Source organism: Sceloporus undulatus, chromosome 1, assembly GCF_019175285.1.
Source record: "Sceloporus undulatus isolate JIND9_A2432 ecotype Alabama chromosome 1, SceUnd_v1.1, whole genome shotgun sequence".
Classification (NCBI taxonomy): domain Eukaryota; kingdom Metazoa; phylum Chordata; class Lepidosauria; order Squamata; family Phrynosomatidae; genus Sceloporus; species Sceloporus undulatus.
The window spans coordinates 350,375,794-350,401,385 of NC_056522.1; the positions used below are offsets into that span (position 1 = coordinate 350,375,794).

General features: G+C 39.8%; 1 protein-coding gene across 3 annotated transcripts in view; it reads left to right on the forward strand.

Annotated features, from left to right (window-relative positions):
- Nucleotides 1-25,592, forward strand: part of TTC8 (tetratricopeptide repeat domain 8) — a 49,627-nt gene that overhangs the window by 18,751 nt on the left and 5,284 nt on the right. For all 3 annotated transcript variants that reach the window (XM_042445394.1, XM_042445393.1, XM_042445392.1), the window contains exons 7-12: nt 8,060-8,145; nt 10,847-10,934; nt 14,966-15,076; nt 17,749-17,888; nt 21,394-21,568; nt 23,657-23,779. In XM_042445394.1, coding sequence (XP_042301328.1) covers nt 8,060-8,145; nt 10,847-10,934; nt 14,966-15,076; nt 17,749-17,888; nt 21,394-21,568; nt 23,657-23,779 — 723 coding nt within the window. The remainder of the gene's footprint in view (nt 1-8,059; nt 8,146-10,846; nt 10,935-14,965; nt 15,077-17,748; nt 17,889-21,393; nt 21,569-23,656; nt 23,780-25,592) is intronic.

Here is a 25,592-nt window from a genome sequence, read left to right on the forward strand (position 1 = left end):
ACATTTGTTGTGTAAAATTGCAGTGAGGTGTGTGTGTGTGTGTGTGTGTGTGTGGTAGAGTTCATTTAAAACTATAAAGTGACTGTTGTGCACCAGCCATGCAGAAGAAAAGCAACAACCTGCATTGGAAAGGCATTAACTAGGGATATTAGGATTTTGTGTGCAGAGAGATTGGTATCTTAAGAATCTTTCCACATGACATGTTGTGGCAGTAATAGTTTGGTATTCTCCAGTTTTGTGATACTGTTTTTAGGCATTAGTTGGCAGTCCTATAATAGTTAAAGAGGAAATTTTTGCTTACTGACAGTCATAAAATGTCTCCTCTGGATAGCAAAGTCCTGTGCTCCAGTCAGCAAATGACCCAGGAGTAAGGTAATTGTAATGCAGTCATCCCGCCCCCCCAGGAGTGGATGGTGGGTGGGATCACAATAAAAATGATGGATCTGATATTTCATTGGATAGTTGATGTTGATGTTTTTAATTGTTGCCTGCTTATTTTAACCAATTCTATTTTATATTATTACCTATTGTTTTATGCTATTGGCAGGTTTCATTTTTATTGATTTGATCATTTGTATGTACAGCGCTGTGTACATTTACAGCACTATAAAAATAAACTATAATAATAATAACAACAATAATAATAATCTGGCCCAATCAATGAGGTATTGCAGTTGACCATGGTACATGTGGAAGTCCAGTACCTGGGATATTTCATATTCCTCCTCTACTCCCACCATCACTGGAAAGGATATAATTTTTGTCCTGGTATCAGGACCAGCTTTGGTTGCAGGAACCAGAAGAGAGCATGAAAAACAGGGTGGGCCCGAAGAATTGCTGGCAACAGCCATTGAAAAGCCACAGGATTCACTTGCACTATTATGGGGTAGGAACATATGAAAGCCTCCTGCTTCCAACAACTTGATGATCCAGAAGATGGCGAATGGAGAGCCAGACCTGATCCCCCACTTTAAGAGGGGATCCAGGCCCTCTCTTTGCATCTGCAAAGCACTTGTACTCCCTTTTGGCCAAGTCTAATTGCTCACTTAGAAGTGACTGTGTATCTTTAACTCCTGATGCAATTGATCTGCTACAGGCACCAAAGACGGAGGACACAGCTGTGAACATGTGTAGATGGAAACCAGAGTTGGAAAAGAATGGAGTCTGCTGACTTATTATTATTATTATTATTATTATTAACCTTTATTTATAAAGCGCTGTAAATTTACACAGCGCTGTACATAAATTTTTTAGTCAGACGGTTCCCTGCCCTCAGGCTTACAATCTAAAAGACACGACACAAAAGGAGAAGGGAGTGGTGGTGGGGAATAAGATCAGGTCCAGCAGATCTTCTCCACCTCCGAGGCCTGGACCAAGGCAGATGGACTGGAGGAAGGGCTTGGCTTCTTGATGGATGGTTAAAAGGAGGCTTCCTGGGTCAGAGAGGGGCTCACCTCTGGGAAAGCTTCTCTAAACAATACAGTCTTTAATTCAGTTTTGAAACTGGGTAGAGAAGTGATGAGGTGTGCATGTGGGGGAAGAAGGTTCCAGGAGTAAGGGGCAGCAAGCGAGAAGGGATGAATTCGGGAGGGGGCAGTGGTAGTCCTACACTGTGACAGGAGACCCTGACTACCAGAGCGGAGGGTGCGAGTAGGAATGTAAGGAGAAAGAAGGTCAGATAAGTAAGGAGGGGCCAACCCATGGAGGGCTTTGAAAGTCAGTAACAAAAGTTTGTACCGGATGCAGAAGGGGAAGGGGAGCCAATGAAGGGAGGATAAAAGAGGAGAAACATGGTCAAAGCGGCGAGCGGATGTGACAATACGGGCAGCTGAATACTGGACAGAGATTAAAGGATGGAGGTGTGAAAGAGGAAGCCCTTTTAGAAGGAGGTTACAATAATCTAGTCGCGAAACCACGAGGGCATGGACCAGAGTCTTGGCAGTAGAGATTGAGAGGAATGGATGGATCTTGGCAATGTTGTGGAGAAAGAATCTACAGGTCTTGGCGGTGGCCTGGATCTGGGGAATAAATGACAGAGAAGAGTCAAAAATGAAGCCAAGACTGCGGGCTTGATGAACCGGTTGAATAGAAGTGTCGTCGACAGAAACAGAAAAGGAATAATGAAGGGTGGGTTTAGGTGGAAAGACGAGAAGCTCAGTCTTAGACATGTTGAGCTTCAAGCGCCGAAGCTGCATCCACTGAGAAATGGCAGTCAGACAAGAAGAAACTTGCTGTTCAAGCCTTGGAGAAAGGTCAGGGGTGGAGAGATACAGCTGAGTGTTGTCGGCGTACAGATGATAGGAGAAACCAAAAGAACTGATGAGTTTACCTAGGGACAGTGTGTATAGAGAGAACAGAAGGGGACCCAAGACAGAGCCCTGGGGAATTCCAACAGATAGGGGAACAGAGGATGAAGTCTGACCACCCGTGACCACTGCAAAAGAGCTGTCTGACAAGTAAGATTTAAACCAGTCGAGAGCAGAGCCGGAGAACCCAAGGTCAGAAAGTAAATCAACCAGGAGACAGTGATCAACAGTGTCAAAGGCCGCAGACAAATCAAGAAGAATGAGAATAGAGTAGAGGCCGTTTGCCTTGGCCCGCAAGAGATCGTTTGAGATCTTGGTGAGGGCTGTTTCTGTAGAGTGCCGTGGGCGGAAGCCAGACTGGAAAGGGTCTAGGATGGAGTTGGCTTCAAGAAACTTAATACAGCAAGAATAAACGACCCATTCTAGGACCTTAGAAAGAAAAGGAAGAAGAGAAATTGGACGATAGCTAGACAAAGAAGAGGGGCTGAGAGAGGGTTTCTTCAGAATTGGGGAAACGAGAGCATGTTTGAAGTCAGAAGGGAAGGAACCCATAGAGAGAGAGAGATTAAAGATATAGAGGAGCGAGGGCAGAAGAGAAGGGGCTATAGAGATTAGGAGACGGGAGGGAATAGGATCAAGAGAACAGGTAGTAGGTTTGGAAGAATTTAGCAGCTTAGATAGTTCATCCAGAGAAACAGGGGGAAACCCAGAGAGTTTATTAGTAGAAGGTACCAGGAGGTTAGTGGTAGGGGGCAAGTCGGGAGGAACTATTTCAGATCGAATAGTAGTGACTTTTGTGATGAAGTAGTTGGCGAAGTCAGTGGGGGAAAATGATGAGAAGACAGGGGGAGAGGAAGGTTTGAGTAGTGTATTGAAGCAGGAGAACAAACGCTGTGGACGCCTCTCATTAGCTCAGATCAGCGATTTAAAATAGTTCTGTTTTGCCATAGACAGAGCGCATGAAAAAGATAAAAGGATGAATTTATAATGAATGAAATCGGCCGGTTCTCTAGACTTTTTCCAGAGACGTTCGGCTGCTCGAGAGCAGGACCGGAGGAACCTGATAGTGGGAGTGAGCCAGGGCTGAGGCCTAGTCATGGGGGAAGACACACGTACAGATACAGGAGCAAAGCTGTCAAGAGTTGAAGAAAGAGTGGAATTAAATAAAGACATTGCTGAATCAGCAGAGTCCCCAAGATCAAGAGAAGAGAGAGATGAATTCAAAGTCTGACTGAAATGGTCAGAGTTAACAGACTGAAGGTCGCGGAAATGGCGCTGGACAGTACGATGAGGAGGTGGGATATAAGTAAGAGTAAAAGAAATTAAATCATGGTCAGACAATGGAAAATCAGATGCCAGGTAGTCGGAAATGATGCACTTAGCAGCAAGAATTAGGTCGAGACAGTGACCAGAGGAATGGGTTGAGGAGTTAGAATGAGGCTGAAGGCCAAAAGAAGCAAACAGGGAGCTAAGGCGAGATGAAGAAGGATTGTTGGGATTGTCAAGGTGAATATTAAAGTCACCTAGGATTAGAGAAGGGACTGTATCAGATAGAAAAAACGTCAGCCAAGATTCAAAGTCAGATAGGAACTGGGTAGCAGAACCAGGAGGGTGATAGATGACAGCAACCCGGAGCTGTAAAGGAAAAAAGAGTCGAATACAGTGAGACTCAAACGAAGAGAAACAATAGCTGGGGGGGAAAGAAAGAACTTGAAACTGGCAGGAATTGGACAATAGTATACCGACCCTTCCTCCTCGACCCTCAGAGCGGCTCATGTGAGTGGATGAGAGACTGCCAAAAGAAAGGGCAGCGGAGGTAGCAGTATCATGGGCCGGGAGCCAGGTTTCAGTAAGAGCGAGAAGGTTAAATGATCTAGAGAGAAAAAGATCATGGACAGCAGTCGCTTTCAGAGCAACAGAGCAACAGTTCCAGAGTGAACAGAGGAATGGAAGATGGGAGATAGGAAGAGGTCGAATAGGGATCAGGTTAGGAGAGATGCATGGAGCATTTAGCAATCACATTTACATATCTGTTCCACTTAATAGTGAATTTAGTACTCTCTAAGAGGTTTATAATCTGTAAACCAATTGCCCCCAACAAGCTGGCTACTCAAGGAGTGGTGGGAGTTGTTGTAGGCAAACTCTGCCAGGAGCAACAGCTCAACCCAATTGTCTTGCTGGTAATTGGTACAGCAGTGGAGATACTGTTCCACCATGGCATTGGTACACACGGTCTGACGATCAGATTATGGATGGTAGGCTGAGGAGAGGTAGAGTTTTATATGCAACAGACTGCAAGAACAGGACTGTAAACTGAGGCCCCCAATCAGACGCTGTCACCACAGGGAGACCATGTACTTAAAGTATGTGGATCTGTTTCCTTAACAGAAGACACACCAGAACAGAAATAAAGTGTGTAATTTTGGTGAGCATATCCACTGAGCCAAAAAGGCTTGGAACTGGTCCGGGGAGCCATTGAATTTCTCTGGTGGGAACACAGGACACTTGTACTGGTGAGGCTGTGGTGGAGGTAGTATCTGTTTCTGGCTAAGTTGTGCCTGCAGGTTGTCCGCAGCTATGGTGGGCTATGTCACTTTGGATCAGACATTGGTCCAAAACACACTGCAGAAGTAATCCAGTTTGAGACCGCTTAAACTGCCATGGCTCAGAGCTAGGAAATCCTGGGAATTGTAGTTTATTGTGGCACCACAGCTCTCTCACAGAGAAGGCTAAATGTCTCAAAAAACTACAGTTCCGAGAATTCCTTAGCATTGAGCCAGGCAGTTAAACCAATCTCAAACTGGAACATTTTCTGTCTTTCTCAGAGTTTGTTTAGTAGTGGCCCCACTTTACCATTCTACCATCAGTTTTCAAAAAGGAATTTGGAGTGTGGTGCAACAGCTTTTTTGGAAGGGAAATGTGCTATAGTAGTAACAAAATAAAATACTTGTCTACAGTACTGAGTATAATAATGCAGTATAATACTAAGCATGCGCTATATAATATACAGTACAGTTAAAAGGCAAGTGATAAAAACAAACAACGGAACAGCTGTTTAAAAATAACCAATATTGAAAAGCATATCAACACCAGTATACACATGGAACAGAGGTAATTTTAATCTGGGAAAGGTCTGCATTAGTAAATAACATTTTTAAAAAGCATGTAAAGCTCAGCATGTACAATGCTTGCTTCTGGTGCGAATATGCATATATTCTCCTCTGAATCTCAGTGTGCATACTAGAAATATTTTTTCTCATGTGATTTTGTTTTTTTATTGATAATTATTAGAATTGCTTCAATTGAATGATATATGTGGGTTTAGCTGAATACACATTTTCTGCCATAAGTTGTTAATCAGTTGGTGGCACAGGCACACTTGAGATAATTGAATTTTAGTGGTATAGAAAATGCAGCCAGCAACAAATGCCGGGTTTTGAAATGTCATATTAGACTGCCAGGACATGCAAGATCTGAATTGTTTCTTCGATAATTGATACCTTTAAGGAACTGGAACTGTCTGGAGCCAAATTAGATTAGGATATATACATAATTGCTACCAGAGAATTTAGTCCTCAGATGACAAAGGTTGAATTCTGTGAAACAAATGTGTTCTGGCATCAGTAGCTGATTTCATAGACTTTAGATATTTTTATGAATATGGTTTTGGAGTTCACTTCTAGTGCAGTATATTAGTCCTGTTTCTTTACATGATGGTACTGGTCATACAAACATTACTATTTTCATAACCTTTTTTCTTTCTGTCTGTCACTTTTCTTCATTCTCAGTCAGTACTGTTATTGGAATCTACTTCTTACAGTAAACACAGACTGTGTAGACATCTGGACATTCTTGGACAGTAGTTGGCAGCTTCTGTCATCCTTTATTATGTTGACTACTGATGGGGAATCCAACAATATGTTTCCCACCATATCCTTTCCTTTCCCTTCTATTTTAACTTCATGAATTTTAATTGGTCCAACTGAAATGTCATTGACTTCAGGAGGACTTGAAATCTGAAACTATTACAGTTTGTGAGACTGTTCAGGACAGTATGTGTGTATTCAAGTTTCCTGAAATTGTGGGTATTGTATAACTCATCATTCCTGAAAAAAGCAGTCTCGTTTATTTTACTTTTCTATAGGTTAAAACTTTAATTAAAGTGGAACACCATCTGAAAGCAGATGTTACATACTAGACTTCAAGGGTTGTGGGCAGGATGTATGTGTATGCTTGCCTTTGATTACGACTATACTATATGTTCATGTAAGCTATTAGACACTATGTTCTTACTAAAAAGTCAACTCTTCTGTTTGACTATAGCCATGGAATTCTTGTTCTGATGAAAAAATCTTGTACAATTTCAGTCTTCCTCTAAGGAACTGACTAAAAAGAACACTTCAGGCGTGCTTTCTTATGTTCTCTTCTCAACCTGTATGGTCAGCTGAGACATCTTTCTCTATTCTGCCTTGTCACAGTTTCAGTAATGTACAAGACATGAATCTGCTGCTCCTTACTGTGCTAGAGCATGGTGTACCACTCATCCACTTAGACTATATTAGTCCTTACTTCAATAACAGAGAAAGCAAATAAACTTTTCCCATTCTGATTTGTTTATGCCTGTATAAATTTTACATAAGCCAGTGTGAGGGTGTAGAATGGACATGTCCTTGTTTATGACTCTCCATGAAATACTGAATTGGAAGTGATTAGCTTGTATATGGATATCATATGCTAATTCTTACTCATTCTAAGATTGTAACAAGGGTGCATACTTTTTGTGAAGATTTTAATCAACAGTTCACACTGTCCATGAACCTTTGCTTATTCACTTACATTAATGAAGAATAAATGAAGGCTTGTCAAGGAAGGAAATTGTAGAGGGTCAATTCTAATTATACTGTCAACATATTTCATTCCTATTGTTGCAAAAATTAATATCATTTTCCCTTGAAACAAGTCCTAGTTGGAGATAGTGGCCAGTTACATCATTCATACTGAAAACAATTTGGCAGTTATTGCTAGAACAGTTGTTTTTGACGATATCTGTTTAAGGAACCAGTAAAATGGTACCAGTAAATGTTTGTTGTAAACAATAAGATTTTTCAGGGATGAGGTTTCAGGAGATATTGCTGAGAAGAGAGAGACAAATGCAACATATTTTTCATCAACAAATGAAGACATGCAAATGGACATTATTAAATTTTAACATTGTCTGTTCTCAGGTGGATATGTATAATCCCTTGTGTGTTTCTTAACAGTCTAATTAAAGGCTTTTATTTGAAGGTTATCCTGCACCTAGGGACATGCTTGTCTTATTCTGTGGTATCACATTATCTTAAATTTCTTTTATTAATATGATTTTACTCTCTTGTCGTTCACATACGCATGCAGACTAGTATGTCTTTGTCTGCTTGTATATTTTTTATATTTATATGGAAGCCTAAAATGTAATTTAATTTAAAAGTGATTCACACTGCAGGTGTGGAAAAGTTATGTTCTTAATAAGGTAACAGATGGGAGAGGGAGTCTGAGTTATTACAAATGTGCTTTCTGCAATGGCTTCCAATGAGAATTTTTTTATTTCTTTTGCTGTTTTAGCTTATGTAGTAAAATAGAACCTATGAAAAAGCATGCCTAGCTCTTTTGTGAAATATTTTCCTTTTTAATCTTGTGACTCTATTACATTTTACTAATTCTTGACTTGTTTTTTTTATTTTTGTCTCAAAACTGAAACTGTTTTTCCTCCCAAGGCTTTAGATTTGGCTGCATATGCCACGCAACTCGTCCAGTTCAAGGACTGGTGGTGGAAAGTGCAAATTGGGAAGTGTTATTACAGGTAAAGCATCTTACTCTTTTTAAAACTTAGGGCTTGAGTTCATCTGCATGAGTTCATCATATTGGGATGCTTCACTGGGCATTGGATGCCTATTTCACACTCCCCTCAAAAGCGAGGATTTGGAGATTGCTTCTCTGGTTGCAGAGATGTTATTCCCAGTCCCTGGTTGCATTTCTGTCATTCCCATCTTTTCAGTCTTGTCCACAGTGAGTGAATCAGGCCCACAGATACAGAGACAGGTATCTCTTTTCCCATAACAGCTTGGAATATGAAGGTATGGCAGTGGTGAACATGCTCACCTGTGCCCTGTATAGGCTTAGCCATGGTACCTACAGTGGACTGGATTAAATCCCTAGAGTATAATTTGAAAAACTGATTAGACCTGCCTTGAAGGATTGGCTGTTTTCCCACACCAGAATATATAATTGTATTTATATAATGGAAGACGTTCATATACATCAGACTCCACAAGTGTGGCCTGCAACCTGTGTGCAATCCTTGGTGTCCCAGAGCGTACCCTGAAACTCTCAGAAGCTCCCAAATTCCTCCCCCTTTTTTCAAAAAATTATACACTCACCAGCGGAGGAGACCAGGCAGAGGAGGCCTCAGCGAGGCCCCGTTCCCCTTCCTGGTCTCCTCCGCCAGCAACGGAGGCGGCCAGGCAGGGAAAGAGCCTTTCCTTTTCTTCTGCCTCCTCTCCTCTTCTTCTTCCTCCTCTCCTCCTCCTCCTGTTCTTCCTCCCCTTTTCCCTCGTCTTCTTGTATCTAATGAAGTACATATGATATTTTTTAAAGTGTATATATATATATGTATGTATGTATCATATTGTTATAGGTCGGATTATTTAGCTGTCAACCCTGCTAATATAACTTTAAAAATACAGAAGTAAACCTGATATTACCTATAGAAAGTGAAATATGGCATAAGAATTAATGCAAGTAATTAGAGCTGGGAGTGTGTGTCTGCATCAGCAGGAAAGCAGCTGCAGCTTAAGTCTGGGGAGAATGCCAGATGCTCTGGAATATAACTAAATAGGAAAAATACCTGCACATATACTCAAGAAGGGGGACAGATAGGATAAGAATGAAACCTACCTTACTCCAAATTGCTATTTTAATTAAATAAGAGCTGGTGGATACCTCAGTTGTAAGTTATTTTGATTGGCCAACTAATTAATTGGGTGGGTATAAGAGAGAATAAAAAGAAGCCAAGAGAAAGTTCTTATGAGCCTGCCTTAAGGTCAGTTCTCCAAGACGGAAGAGTATTAGCCTTGAATTGCAGCCCTAAAATGATGTGGTTGTTCTTGATAGCCCTCCTATGCTGCCCTAAAATGCTGATCTATATTGGTAAAGCTATGTTAAGAACAGATACTTAGCTGTATAGTAATGAATGCTGTTAAGATTTAACGAGAAGATTAACTGTTGGATGTCTGCATTTGACAGAAGCATGTTAGAGCTGTGTAATTCCTCAAATAGATGAGAGTGTGTACTTCAATGGATTAGAGACCAAGTTGTATTAATAAAATGATATACATATAAGGGACAGAGTTGTGCACATGTAAAAGCCTACTTGACACAGCTTGTCTGGTTCAACCACTATCATGAGTTGGTAACTCAGGTGATCAGACGTTGATACTGTGACCCCAGACAGAATCCAGAATGAGGTAACAAGTGGCAAGGACCTTCCACCTCTCCATCTAAGGGACAGGGATGGGAACCCTCACTAGTTTCAATATAAGGGGCTTTCTGAAAGAACTAGTAAAACATGCTGCTGAAGTGGAACTGTTCATTTTCTTTTTGTCTTCATTAAGCACACTGAAGCAAAAGTGGGATTGGCAGTTGAGGGAATTTTATTTAGCACACCTTGAGTTTGACTCATTTCTATACAGATTTGGTCTGGTGAATGAAAGAGTATGGAAATGTTAATGGTGAATTTCTATGACTTATCATTTGGACATCAGTTGTAGTAGCTACAATGTAAGTTACCTTGGGGTGTGCGATTGTGGGTGACGGGTGACAGACCCCCCTCATTTTGGGGAGAGTTTTAAAAAAATCCTGCACCTTTAAGGGACTGGGGGACAATTTTGCCACATGTTTGGCATCCTGACTTGTATGAGGCTGGAGGGGAGCTGTTTTCCAAAACAAAATGTCTGCTCATGTTCTGCTTGGAAAAAGGACTTCGCCTGGCTAAATTAGTATAAGGGGGGTCTTCAGAATGTATTAGAATCATCTTCCCTGGCCCCTTTAAATACAGGATACTTTTGAAGCAGAAAAATATTTTTTCCATTTTTACTTTTCTGTTGTTGTTGTTGTTGTTGGGTGCCTTCAAGTCGTTACCAACTTCTATCATGAGGTTTTCTTGTCAAGTTTCTTCTGAGGGAGTTTGCCATTGCCATAGGAGCATCAAAGGAATTGCAGATGCCCAAAGTTCAGTGAAGGACATGTGCATTTCCCAGATGGTGGGATAGCTACCTGGCCCTGAAATATCTTTTTTGTGTAAACTTCTTTAATACATTGTGTAGTTTTAACACCATGACCCTTTGTATCGCATTGAAATAATTAAGAGTTTACAGATGTGAATATTTTTACCAAATATATTTGATATAGCTAATATAATATGTCTAATTACATTTAGTATGCAATTCTTAAAACATATTTCCTCATTTTCAATTTTGACATACTTTTCATTATGTCTTCTCTAGGCTAGGATTATATCGTGAAGCAGAAACACAATTTAAATCAGCTCTCAGGCAGCAGGATATGGTAGATACAATACTATATTTGACAAAAGTAAGTAGGGATTTACAGTTAAAAGTCCATTTTTGGATTATGGTTTTGAACTATAGTCTGAAATGGCAGAGAGGAAACATTTGAATTTGAATAGTTTTTATTTCACCTTTTGTAGATTGGTCAAAGATTTTCTCTGTCCCTGTTTAAGAAAATTATTGGATGTTTCATTTGTTTTTCTGGTACTAATACTGTTTTCTAGATTTCCTTTCAAAGGCACTTTCTCTTTATCTCCTTTATTGTCAATGCATACATTTTATAATTTTTAATTAAGGTTGTGCAAGGGTTCCCTGATTCAGTTTGGAGACCTATTTGGCAATTTGGTTTAAAAAGCTGCAATTTGGTTTAGCTTGATTCAGACCTGACTTGACCCAACAGGATTTGGACCCAAATAAAACTTGGGAATTTTGTGTCTCCCACTGACTTGTGTTGAGAATTCAAAATGTCCATAACGTTTTGTTTTTATTCACTGGAATGCATGAAATTTCAATGCCTAGCTTATTTCAACAAAGATTAACCCTGTCTAATTACAAACAGATCCAGGAGTTCTTGTACTAGCCCCTTTTAATATATAATGCTTTTAATATGCAATATGCTTAAAGTTTGCAAATATATGTGTGCTATCTTGTGCTCTGTGGTAGTGTATATGATGTATGTATGCTGCTTGTTTACAAAAACTGTATGTATGTGACTCACACACATACAGTACAGACAAGAGACAAAAAAAAAAAGATAGAACAAACACATTTATCATACTACACAGGAAGAAATCAAAATCAATCATGGCGTAAAATAACTAGAGCCAGAATTGGGAGGTGGTAAAGGAAGTAAGAAAAGTTTCACCATCTAATAAAAAGAACATAGTGAGCCACACAGATGTAAGTCAAGGAAACAACAGGAAGTATTCAAAGGCATGTTACAGATGCACCTAAAGTCCGTACTAGGATCAGGAAGGGGCGTCGTAGGGTTGAGAAGGGGCATCACTTCCTGATGCCCCTCAACCCTAGTATGGGCCGAGTCCATACAAAATGGTGGCGCCTGTCCACACGGTGCTGCCATTTTGACGTCACAGGCGTGTAGCGTCCGGACGTCGCGAGGCAGAAGTGACGCCGCGACTAGCACCTTGCGGCGCCACTTCCGGGACGCAGAAAGAAGTGCCGTTTCGGCGCTTCTTTTTGGCTGCATCCGGGAACCGTGCGGTTTGGCCGCTGCAGTGTGCGGACGCAACAACCGGCACCAGCGGCAGAGCACCCTTGGGCGCTCTGTGACGCGCCAAAGAAATACCTTAAAGTGAACAAAATTTGGCTACCAGTCCTGAAGAAAAGCAAAATGAGGACTCAGCAAATGCAAATGGGAAACCACTCAGCGTCAGGGACTTTCCCAGCAGATAATGATCACCAATTAGCAGACACTAATCCTCTTTTGCATTAGCCTCCCAGCCTGAGGCCTGCCATCAGCACAGAACAATACACATGCAAATCACTCCTGCATTCCCAGGCTCACACAGTATATATATATATATATATACCCACCATTTTCCAGGCAAGCATTCTCTGAAGATGCCAGCCACAGATGTTGGTGAAACATCAGGAAGAAGAAACTCTTCTAGAACATGACCACATAGCCCTAAAAACCCACAAAAACTATTCAAAGAAATGTTAGTCTGTTTTAGCAAAGAGGACATAAAGGAATCCTTTGAGACTAATTGGGAAGAAGACATTTCTAGCATATGTTTCTATGGATTACAGTGCACTTCATGAGATGCATGGAGAAAGCCTTTGTGGAGAGGGGAGTGTGTGTGTATGACAGAGAGAGAGAAATTGAACTGCAAAACATGAGAGCTACTTAGCAACTCTTTACTACCATCATTAAAATGATACTTATCTTCACTCCAACATGTTTTTAATTTTCGTTACTTTTCACACACACACACGCATATGTCTGTCCACAGAGGCTTTACTCGATGCATCTGATGAAATACATTGGAGTCCATGAAGCATATGTTACAATTTTCTTAAAGGTGACACTGGATTATTTTATGATTTAAAGCAGATACAAAGAGAAAGGAAGGATTGAACTGGACTGGGTAAGAAAAGTAATAATAATAATAATAATAATAATAATAATAATAATAATTATTATTATTATTATTATTATTATTATTATTATTATTATGCCGCCTCTCCAATTGGATCGAAGCAGCTTACAACATTAAAACAACACTAAAATACATTAAAATTTAAAATAATAATTAATATCATAAAACCCTATAGCCCAAAGACCCAGCCACCCTCAAATTTAAAATGACAATTCAAGACAAATACCAATAACCAAAATCAAGCAGATGGGCAATTGATGGAGCCGTCGTTAATCTGGGAAGGCCTGCTGGAAGAGATCTGTCTTGACTACCTTTTTGAAGCAGTCAAGATGGTTAATATTCCAGATCTCCTCCGGCAGGTCATTCCATAGTTTAGGGGCAACAGAAGAAAAGGTCCTTTGAGAGACTGTAGTAAGCCTAGTTTTTATTGGCTGCAACAAGTTTTTACCCAAGGATCTAAGTGTGCTGGTACACACAAAGTGTGGTAAATAAAAACTACCATCAAACTCCTATAAAACTCTTTCGAACAAGCAAAAATGTTCCCCCAGTAACAGAACCAGCAAAACAGTTATCTTATAAACAATCATATTAAAGCAATTAAAAATACTAAAATGTATTAAAAACAATAAAAAACTATATACAGTATATAGAGCCTTAAAAAACTTCAAAACCAGCACCACACAGCATTAAGAGCCAGACCTCAACAGTTTGTAGAGGCCTGGTGGCACAAAAATGTTTTAACCTTCCTTCAGAAGGAGCCTGAGGCAGAGCAAGCCTGGTTTCTCTGGGGAGGGAGTTCCAAAGTCTACGAGAAGCCATCAGAAGACCCTCTCCTTTGTTCCCACCAAACACGCCTGAGAAAGTGGTGGGATAGAGAGAAGGGCCTCTTCAGATTATTTAAAAACCCTAATGGGCTGATACTGTCAATAAAATATAGTTCCTTCTTCCCCCTTAGTATTTTCCACTTATGATAGTGTTTTGCAACATTTTGGAGACATGCTCTCTGGCTTTCTTTTAATCCGTGTTGATATCCAGATCTCTGACTGGCTTCAAGTGGCACAGTTTTAGTTTTAATTTTCTTCTTGCTGAAAGTATGCTTAAGCTGATACAGTTGTCTTTTCAAAAGGGATTTGTCTTTCAATGCAGAATTTTAGTTCAATTGTCTATAAGAAAGATTTGCTATTATAATAAGAGTAATCCATCTCCTTACTCTTAAAAGTTTGGTACTTTGTGCTATGCTTTCCTGCCTGTCAGGTGGAATGAGAACACCAGTGACAGCTGGCTTTCCATTCTCTGTGCTATGTCATCATTACATTCTTATGCTATTTCACTGACAAGAATGAATTTATTAAAGTGTTGTCTCACAAAATGCACATTAATCCCATGTGAAAAGTGGTGTAACACTGAAGAATTTATTTATTTATTTAGGTATTTATACCCCGCTCTACAGCCCTAAAGGCTATCAGAGCGGCTTACAATTATTATTTTTAATAAGACGGTTCCCTGCTCTCAGTCTATATATTGTTCAGATGTTATACATGTTTACATTACTTAAGTGTAACAGTGGGCCTAACTTGCCTGTGTGTGGAAGAGTCAGCATCGTCTTATTCAATCTGAAACTATAGCAGTATGTTGGCACAGAGACTGAGGAAAATGTACATGTTGGAAGAAAAACAGGCTGCTCTGCAAAATAATCAAATCACTTATTGACCTCCGCCCCACCTTCCTCCATATTACAACTTATCGCTGGCCTGGTACATTTCCCTTCTCTCAGCATGACTGTGATTAGAAGATGTGAATTTTGCCTTAGCCTGACTCCCAAACTATATTAACTTAACACAAACCATATTCATAAACCATGGCTTATATTCACATCTGTACCCTGAAAATAATTAAGATTGATTGATACAGCTCCACTTGTGACTTATTTGCTCAGGTGTATTCCCGTTTGGATCAGCCTTTAACAGCTTTAAATGTTTTCAAACAAGGATTAGACCGGTTTCCTGGAGAGGTGTCTTTCATTTGTGGTATTGCGAGGATCCATGAGGTATGCTTTTATCTTTCCCAAACAGGACAAATGTTCAGTATGCTCAGTATTGTCCTCAGAAATAGATTGCATTCATTCCCACCATATTAGGGAGGAAGTGGGGGCAAGAACTACAAAGAACTATAATTGCTTCCTACATATAGGAATATTGGGAGTTACTGTACACCTGCTCAGACTATCCTTTCATCTATTCAAATCTGGCATCTTGCAGATGCATATATCTAGTGAACTACAGTATTTCCAACTTCTACTGGAGTGGTGACATCTGCTGGAGTAGCATGCTGCAGTTCAGCCTGTAAGATGAATCCATGTAACATCAAGGAAGCTATTACTAGATACTAACACTTATATCTCATTTGTCTTCAGTAAACTCAGGAGGTTGTATATGTTCTGCTTCGCCTCAATTTATCAAATTGTAGGCTTCAAGTTGGGCAGGAATCATATGGCCCTTCACATATTCAACTTCAACTCTTAGCATTCCTCATCACTGGCTAGGGCTAATGGGAGTTACATCTGGAGGGCTGGGTTCCATAATGCCCATCCCTGGTTTAAACTAGGATTGATATAGTTCAACTTCACCAGGCTGTGAAAAGTAGGAAACAGCAGCTTGACTCTCCAGTATATAATTTTATTACAGGTTAACCTTCAGCAGCAAGGATAATGCATTTAAATGCCCAGTTATGATTGATGTTCATCACAATCATTCCATTTTCTCACACTGAGCTCAAGGTGACATACATGGCTTTCCTCCTAACTCCCAACCCTGTGAGATCAGTCAGACTGAATGACTATACCAAAGTTTCCCAATGAATTTCATGTTGAAATAGAGACTCTAAAATCACATACAAAAAGCACAGCAGATGAACTACCATTGAAATTGTTGTAAGGCACCACGATTGGAAAAGACACACATCCAGCCAAGGAAAAGAAGAGATGATGTACATACTAGGCAACAGGAATTTTCATTCTCAGTGTCTATATATCCTCCAGAGCTTGGAACTTCCTTTTTCTGGAGTCTCTCATTCAGTATTGCCACCTTTGGAATTCTGGGAAGTGTAGTCAGTGAAGTACCATATATACTTAAGCATAAGCTGATCTGATGTAAAAGTCGAGGCCAGGTTTTGAAGTCAAAATTACAGATTTTGATATGACCCATGGACAAGTAAAGGGTAAAACCTAGGAGCATGTAACAAATGATGTAAAGGATGAAGCAAAGGAAAAGAAAAATACTTACAAAATTTTGGCAGGCATAACTGTTTGAGTTCACACTAAAGGCTGGATAAAAGAGAGAGCGTGGGGGTCAGTTCTTCCATGACAGATTACACTCTTGCCTTTCACTTGGGCATGATTCCTTTTTTAAAATAAGAGTGAAAGTACAGCAGTTACATTGACCTGTTCATAAATCTACTTCAGGTTTTTGAGGTCAATTTTTGGACTAAAATTTCTAGACGTATACATGATTATATACAGTATATGTTGTGGGATGTACACATGCAATAAGGAACAGGCAAGGTTCCCCAGGCATCTGGATTCTAGTAAAGTAGGGCAAGTGTTATCCTGGCAGTTGAGAAGTTAAAAACGGAGAAACCATGTAAAGCTTAAGTACCCTAGTGCTAACTCCACCACAAATCAACTGCAAGTGTTTGAATTAAACCATGAAGTTTCCTGCTCTTGAGGAAACCACAGCTCTTGAGGGGATCAATAACTGCTACCTAGGGTTACATTCAGAATGGTACTGTAATCTACAAAAGGTTTGTAATGAATGAAGATTGCTTAATAAATCTATGACAAAATAACAAAAGATTCCTTGATATGTGCACCGAGTTTCAGGTCTCTAAGTCTGACAGTTTTAGATGTGTGGTGGAGACAAACACACACATACACTTTTATTATTATAGAAAACATTTAATATCTTTTCCTTTTTAAAAAAGCTCAAAACATCTAATCACAAGAAAATATTTATTAATATTATTTTCATTACTTTCTTTTCCTGTTCTTTTTAGATGTTCTTATAGAAGGCTGTAGGAATTGGGAGTAGAAACCAGTCTTTAAATAACCACCCATACCATCTCAGAACACAATCTATATATGTCTAAGAAGATTACATTCCACTGGGTTCAGTGGTGTTTGTTCCCAGACAAATTGTTGTGGAAGTTTAGCCTTAGACTGGCCTGCCGATGACTTTCACTTTGAGAACCAATCCTTTCAACAGCTCTTTAAAAAGCTTTCAATCACAATTGACAGAGTAGATTGGGCAAACAATGAGAAAAGAGTATATTTTCCGTGCTACAGGAAACTGATGCTATTATTTTCTACTGTTTACCCCGTGGCATTCTATAAATAGCAAGAGAATTCCAGTGACATATGTTTGCTTACTCTGAGCAGGCTTGAAGAAAATGGCTTGAATATAAGTTAAAATGTCTGTTTCATGATTACAGTAAATGCCATTAATACATGAATACAGTATATTTTTATCTTGCTAGTAAAGGGACAAGAGAAGAGTCAGGTATTTACATGATGGTGTATTGGACAGCATAGTGTCTAATAAAACTGTAAAGTTAGTCTGGTATGTGTTTTAAATGGTCTCTGTTATTGAATGCAAAGTTAATTGTTACAGTCATGTATCATTTAAATGATTCTACAATTTAAAAACCTTTTAAATCTCTTGATAGGAAATGAACAACATTTCTGCAGCTGCAGAATGCTATAAAGATGTCTTAAAACAAGACAATACCCATGTGGAAGCCATTGCATGCATTGGGAGTAACCACTTTTATTCTGACCAGCCTGAGATAGCATTGCGATTTTACAGGTAGCGTATCTATATGTTCATGCTGGCACATAGATGTTTTTACAACCTTTAATTTCAGTTTGTGTTGTTGAGGCTGTACATTCCTTCATGTTGCATCCCCTGAAAATAGGGAAAACAATTATATTCCTTTTTAAATTGCTGATTTTGTTCCCAATTTTATATTTGTTCTCCTGTTTGCCAGAACACCCCTTTGCTGTTATACAATATGTCACAGTTGCTTCCAGACAAATTTCTTCCTTATGCTTTGCCTAGAAGCTTTTGCTATCCATTCTCTAACCTCCCTGATTTCCTGACTCCACAGAACAAACTTAGGCAAAACTAGCTTTGCTTCTTAAGGAAAGACAGTTCTCCCACCACCACTAGGTTTGCCATTTCCCGCCTGGGGGCGGGACTTTCCCGGTTTGGGGTGGGTCTGCACAGTCCCGCCCCGGTTTGGCCCCGCCCCTGGGATTGCCCCGCCCCCGGGCGAGATATGGCAAGCTAAGGGAGGCTTTCCCTCACAGCTTGGGCCAAGGCCTGCAGGGAAAGCCTCCCTGAAGGGGAGGAGTCCCGCCCTGTTTGGGCTCCGCCCCCGCTGAGGGCGGGGCCCAGGCCAAGAGGGAAAGACTCCCTGAAGGGGAGGAGTCTGTCCCTGCTTGGGCTCCGCCCCCGCTGAGAGCGTGGCCCTGGCCGAGAGGGAAAGCCTCCCTGAAGGGGAGGAGTCCGTCCCCACTTGGGCTCCACCCCTACCGAGGGCATGGCCCAGGCTGAGAGGGAAAGCCTCCCTGAAGGGGAGGAGTCCCTCCCCGCCTGGGCTCCACCCCCACCGAGGGCGTGGCCCAGGCCGAGAGGGAAAGCGTCCCTGAAGGGGAGGAGTCCCTCCCTGCTTGGGCTCCGCCCCCGCTGAGGGCAGGGCCCAGGCTGAGAGGGAAAGCCTCCGAGGCTCCTATTCAAATGTAGGACACAAAAAAGTGTCCTACATTTGAAAATTTTGTGCTACATTTGTCCCGGTTTGGAGGTCCTGATGAATGGCAACCCTAACCATCACCCTTTGAAAAAAATATTGGATGTGTGCATTTGACTGTGCACAAGATTAATTGGCTTGGAGATATTTGAAAAACCATGTATCCCTGCCCAGATCTAAGATCTGCAGAGACAGGCTGTCTCTTGGTCTCACCATCATCCCAGGCATGTCTGGTGAGGACACAACAGAGAGCCTTCTCAGTGATTGTTCCTAAGTTATGGAACTCCCTTTCTAGACAGTCCAGTTGGCACTCTCCCTGCTGTCTTTCTCCTGACAGGGAAAGACTTTTTTATTTAAGGAAGCTTTTGGTTTTTAGTGTGTTGTAGCAGATAACGCTTTTAATGCAGGGTGTAGTATTTTTTAAATTTTTATTTTATTTTTCTTCTGTTATGTTTTAAACATCTTTTAATGCTGTTTTAACTTGTTTTTAACTTGTGTTTTTTAAACAGAAATTTATTTTGATTATTTTTTAACTTTTTTACTACAAGATAATTGTATTAGGCTTTTAAAATCATGGATCATGGGCTAGATATAAAAAAAGTCTGGAAATATTTTAAAAAGCATGTCAAACAGTGAAAGACACTTAGGCCATGAACAGTTGTGCCATAATAAATTTATTAGACATGGAAGCCTCCCCCCCCCCCACCCCAGGCTTTGTGAATAGCAATCTCCACCTTATAAGAGAAAATAATGTTGATTACTATTACTAAAAAGATTTCCGGTCATATCTGACAGCTCTGTTTGGGTTTCAGAAATTATTATTATTTATCCTTATTTATAAAGCGCTGTAAATTTACACAGCGCTGTACATAACAATGTTTTTAATTGGACGGATCCCTGCCCTCAGGCTTACAATCTAAAAAGACATGACACAAAGGGAGTGGGGGTGGGGAGGGGGCATCTCTAGTAGGATAATACATATAAAATACATAGCAATACAGGAAATGATTCAATAAAACAGGGAAGAAAAGAACATCAGACTTAATACTGTATTAAGACTTAAAGACTTAATACTGATGTGAAATAGAAATATTGTTGGTTTTAATTAAACATTCCAGGGCTGGGGAGTAGTGATGATTTTGGGGTACTCCTTGTCCTACTCCTGAATAAGTTTTTATCTTAATGTTACTCTTACTCCTATTATACTCCCCAATAAATAAATAAAAAAATAAAAATGGTGTTTGCATGTACAATATAATAACAGGAATTAGGAGTAACAAATGTATTTTGTTACTCCTTATTCCTACTCCTACTCCTGTAAAAACCTCTTACTCCTTTACTCCTTACTCCTACTCCCCAGCCCTGAAAAATTCTCACATAGGATAGGAGTAGCTCAAGGCATATTTTTATGCAGGTATTTGTCAGTGTTGGTGTAACTGCTGCATGGTTTCTTCCCCTGTCACTTAGCAACATAACTGCACTACAGAAATAATCCAGTTTGACACCACTTTAACTGCCATGGCTCAATACCATGAAATTATGGGATTTGTGGTTTGTTGTGGCACCAGAGCTCTGACAGAGAAAGCTAAATATCTCTTGAAACTACTAATCCCAGAATTCCTTAGCTTTAGGCATGGCAGTTAAACTGGGTTATTTCTGCAGTGTTGATACAGACTTGAAGGTGTTGATAAGAACACAGTTGTCATAGTGCATCAGAGGACTGGCCCACCTAGTTCAGTATTGTCAGCATTGTTTGGCACCAACTCTAAAGGCTGAGTCAGGGGTTTCCCCAGTTCTGTCTGGAGGACATATTGCTGTTCCATTCAATATCTCCTTTGCCCAGTTTCCAAGATAATTTGACACATCTGTACTAAAATCATTGATATGGATTCTACTTGTGTATCTGTGGTCTTCTTATGCTGTTGAACAGTATGGGAAGCAGATATGCTGCAGCACTTTCCATCCCACTAAATTTACCATTTAGATCCCTTCTTTGATTTGATAGTTGCTCATGTAGTACCAGTAGCTTGCATGATCTGTACTGCAAAGTTACAATTTTAACACATTATCTGGATGGCACCTAGGAGCAATCCACATGTTTGTTGTTGTTCTTGTCATGAGCCTTTAAGTCATTTCCAATTTATGGAGACTATCATAAGGGTTTTCTTGGTAAGTTTAGTTCAGAGGGCACATCTCATTGTCTTCCTTTGGCTGAGAGAGGTGACTTGCCCAAGATCACCCATTGGGTTTTGTGGCTGAGAATGGAATTTGAACCCTGATATCCAGACGTACCGTTGAGTTATTCCCACAAGTCAGCAGACAAAGCAGGAGTTGAAAGCCAAAATTAATTAGCTTTACAATTTTTTTCTGTTATTTCTGTTGACTCCCTTTCCCTCCATGTTAGTTTTTTATTTACTTGCCTAGCCAGAAGGACATATTCTCTCTTCATTCTTATAAGAATTAAAAATGTTAAAAAAACCCAACAGATTAGCATCAGTGCTACACCAAGAAAAAATACTGTTGTAAACGGTACAATTTTAACACATTTCTGTCTTGAACTAGACGACTCCTACAGATGGGCATTTATAATAGCCAGCTGTTTAACAACCTGGGCCTCTGTTGTTTCTATGCCCAGCAATATGACTTGATTCTCAGTTCCTTTGAACGTGCACTCTCTTTAGCTGAAAGTGAGGAGGAGGCTGCAGATGTCTGGTACAACTTGGGACATGTAGCTGTGGTAAGAGCAATATTTGTGAAGCTTATTTGTTGAAACATATGTGCAAAAAATGAATTTTTGCTTAGAGCAGCTGTGAGTACTGGAGAACAAATAATATGACAAACCTTGTCTGATAATATGATTAGTTTGAGGGCATTTTAAAGATCAAAAAGATGCACATACATCATCTTGAGGAAAGCAGCAGAAGTGTTATGTAATTGTTGTGGCAAAAAAGCAGTAGTGGTGAAGCTCATGTTTACCTGCAGTGGTTGCATTCATTCCCACCCACCCCAGTCCAGATATATTTGAACTAATTTTTGTTCCTCTGTCATGAAAGGAAAACATTCAGAATAAACAATTCAGTGACTCTATGTATTATAGTTCTGAGACTTGGCAATAAAAATAAATTCTGGAATTAGATTTGGCACTGGTTAGCTGAATGCAGGACTGTGCTGTGACTTCAAAAGGCTCTTTCTTTAGAATTTCTGCATCTCTTTAGATTGAACAATATGAGTAGTATTTGAGCTGAAGGGAAGGCTAAATAACCTCAAACATAAACATCATTTTTCCTGTTTCTAGTGACTGTTCATTATAAGGCTCTGAAGTGGCTCTAAATTTCATTGAAAATACATCATTTCAAAGTGCTTATAGAATAAAGATTAAATTCATAAAAATATTTATGTACGGTAGAATTTCAGTTCATTTCTTTTAGCATTTGTGATCTGAAGTAGAATTTAACCAATGTTAAAAGGTGCACAGCTCCTTTGCCTGTCCAGGTCCAGCGGGCTGTTTAACTATTGCTGCCAGAAGCAATTTGGGCTATAAAATTTTAAGCCTGTATTCATTTCCCATAATTCTCTGTGTTATGGAAAGGAGGCATCTGAAAGTATGGATCTAGCTCCTGCTGCCCAGTGAGGCATGTGACCATTCTTTTGGTTTTGTGGTGACCCCAGGCTTTCTTCGTCCTCTCCTTCTATTTCTGTCTTAAAGGTGAAAGAATTAAGAAACCAAGTATCCACAGGGGAGAGTGAGTGCTTGACTGTATTCTTCCATTTTGAGCTTCTTGGTCCCTACATGTCATTAGTCCTGATGTTTGTACTTGCATGACCTGGTAATTGTCTTGCATATGGTCTTGTATAGACAGAGTGCAAAGACAGCTTAATGCAGGATTATTTGTCCCTTCAGAATCTATGTTAATAGGCAGAGCCACCCAGGCAAGATCTGAATGGCTGACCAATCCTTCAGAGAGCCAGTGTGGTATGCCCGAAGAGAACCACGACTCCCTAGAGTATAGTGACCATCAATCCTGAGAATTAGGACTAACAGGATACTTTTTCTTTTGCACTAACTTTCCATTTTACTGTGGTAAAGAACAGACTTCATGGTAAGGTATAGTTCCATGGAGAGTATAGAGCACTCAACATTTCTGATGCTTTTCTATGAAGTCTGGGGAAAGCCCAATTCAGTATGTTTTGCCTACATTGCAAGGAGATCTGCTAAAAGGGGCCCAAATTGTTGCTGGAATATCCAGAATGTTTGTCAATAGCAGTTCCTTCCCTTTATTGGAGTCTAAGGAAGAAGTCTTGAATAATTTGGCTGTGGAACTCCCTGGATGAGCCAGACTAATGTAGAAAATAGTCTCAACCCAGATTAGCATTGACAGTGCCTCCTGTTGAAGAGACCCAGACGGAGTTCTCCCTCAGTGATTTGTGTGGAATTTCTTTGTAAGTTTGTCTGTGCAGGACATTGAACTGAAAAATTAGACTGCCTCTGAGTTCCAGCCAGTTAATGCTGTGTTGTGTGTGCGTGCGCGCACACACACACACTTGCAGTGAACCTGCACCACCTGTCCCCTAAGCAGTGTCACCTTCCTATCTTCAACCGCTATCCCTAGAGGCTGGCATCTGTGTTGTCAATGATCCTGTATGGTTCATGGTTCAGTGGTTCATGGTTCAGTTACCCCTTCTGGAGGTTTCTAGGATCTCATCGGTACTTCAGGGAAACTCTGATGATCTCACTGTTCTGTTTCTTTCTGATTAAAGTGTTAACAGTATTAGAAACTGGCTTTTATACAAATTGCATGATATATTGTTTGCTTTTGTCTCTCAGGGAATCGGTGATATAAATTTGGCTTACCAGTGTTTCAAGCTGACCTTAGCCAATAACAATGATCATGCAGAAGCTTATAATAATTTGGCTGTGCTGGAGATGCAGAAAGGTCGCATTGAGCAGGTTGGTATTAAGTTCAAATAGAAGACTGGAGCACTTGTCACTTATGTCATGTTTCAGGAAAGCTATTATTTGATAAGAGTGAGGAGATACTTAGAGGGAATAGGGGGATGAAAATTCCAATCTGGAGAACAGGTTTATGGCTTTGGAATTCCCTGCCCTCCACTTGGGGAATTCCTTGTTCTCACACATGACCTTCCCTTCCAATTCCCAAGAAAAAACAGTATTAAAGAAGCAAACATTACGACATAATAATAATAATAATAATAATAATAATAATAATAATAATAATAAATTTGTAGCCCAGTGAAAATTCTACAGAAACCACTTTGAAACTGAAACTAGGCATTCAGATAGGGACATACTTTTTAGTAGAGAGAGAACAAAAAATCAATAGAATCAGTTGTGATTGGATTTGTTACATGAAAATGAAGAGACAGCCTTTAAATAATTTGTAAGCTGTTCTTCATGATAATGTCATTTAGTTAGGGATAGGAATTAAAGGGTATGCATTCTATTAAAATGCAGTGCTTCTGATTTGCCTTTTGGTCAAATGTGAACAAGACTGAATCTTTCGATGTGAACTGTGGAAGTGTTTGGTTGTATTTAAATTTTCACCCAATGAGCTCCAGTATAAAATACAGTCCTTAGTTAAATCTCTGTTTCTAAGAAGGAAGTTGCTTTCAGGGCTACCAAACAAATTTTCTATCAATTACCATGGCAACATTGAAATGTATGTGTGCATGACTCTTTTCTATGACAAACGATCAGTTTTATTATAGAGCCATATTCAACTGGCATACACTTAGGTCTCATTTGTGCCTTAATGTATAATATCTGTAAAAGAGTGGTTTATTGAAAGCAATTTCAAAATAATTATCACTTCAATTCAAGTCTCTTCTTTCAACTTGTAGTTTCTGTTGTAATGGGGTAAAGTTTGCCATCTAAAGCTTACATTTGGCAGTTGCCCTTGCATTTCCATGCACTCTGTGCTTAGTTCAACACCATTTTCTCAAGTGGTTGGGAAAGCCTCCTTGTTATCATCAAAGATGTATATTTTGGCAAATTCCCAACGGTTTCTTTTCAGTTCCTTACAGTTCATTGGAGAATGATGTCATTTTTCTTCTCAGGTGTACAAGAATAGAATTCTAGAGTAGCAGATTTATGACAACAGTTATTCAAAATCTACCAACTTCAGATTGCACCCTACATTTGCCAGTGTCATTTGGGAGCTTCAGTCTGTTAGATCAGTTTTAGATAATTGCCATTTGCCCACAGCTTCCCATCATTGTGTTTTCCTGTGATACTGTCAATAGAATAGTCCATTTGTGCAAAAAAGCAGTTAAGAATAGTCTCCGAACCACTTGTTTGAATACAGCTTCATTATTTCAGACTAGCTCTGCATCAGGATTGAGGGAATTGACCAAGAAAAGCACTTGTTTGTCTAAAGTACCCTTTTAGTTTGATGAAGGACGAAAAACAATTCTTGTTGCTGGCTTCTTAGAAGAGAACTACAGTGATTGTAACTACTTTACTTCTTACGCTGAGTAAATGAATTTTATAAGCCTGTATTTATGTATATCATCCCTATCACAGCCTCCTTGTGAGAATCTATTTGTGAGCCTACAGGGGACAATGAGATAAAACATGCTGCTTTCCAAGCACTTCAAAGGATAGAGCACTTGTCAATTCTACTCTCTTACCATTGCACAAAGATAAAGCTACAGAATAAACAGACAAGAAAAATGGCCCTATATCAAATGTATTGTTTGCCTGTTTTGTAGTTTAGGATTATGGAATAAGGTGTAAAATGGCT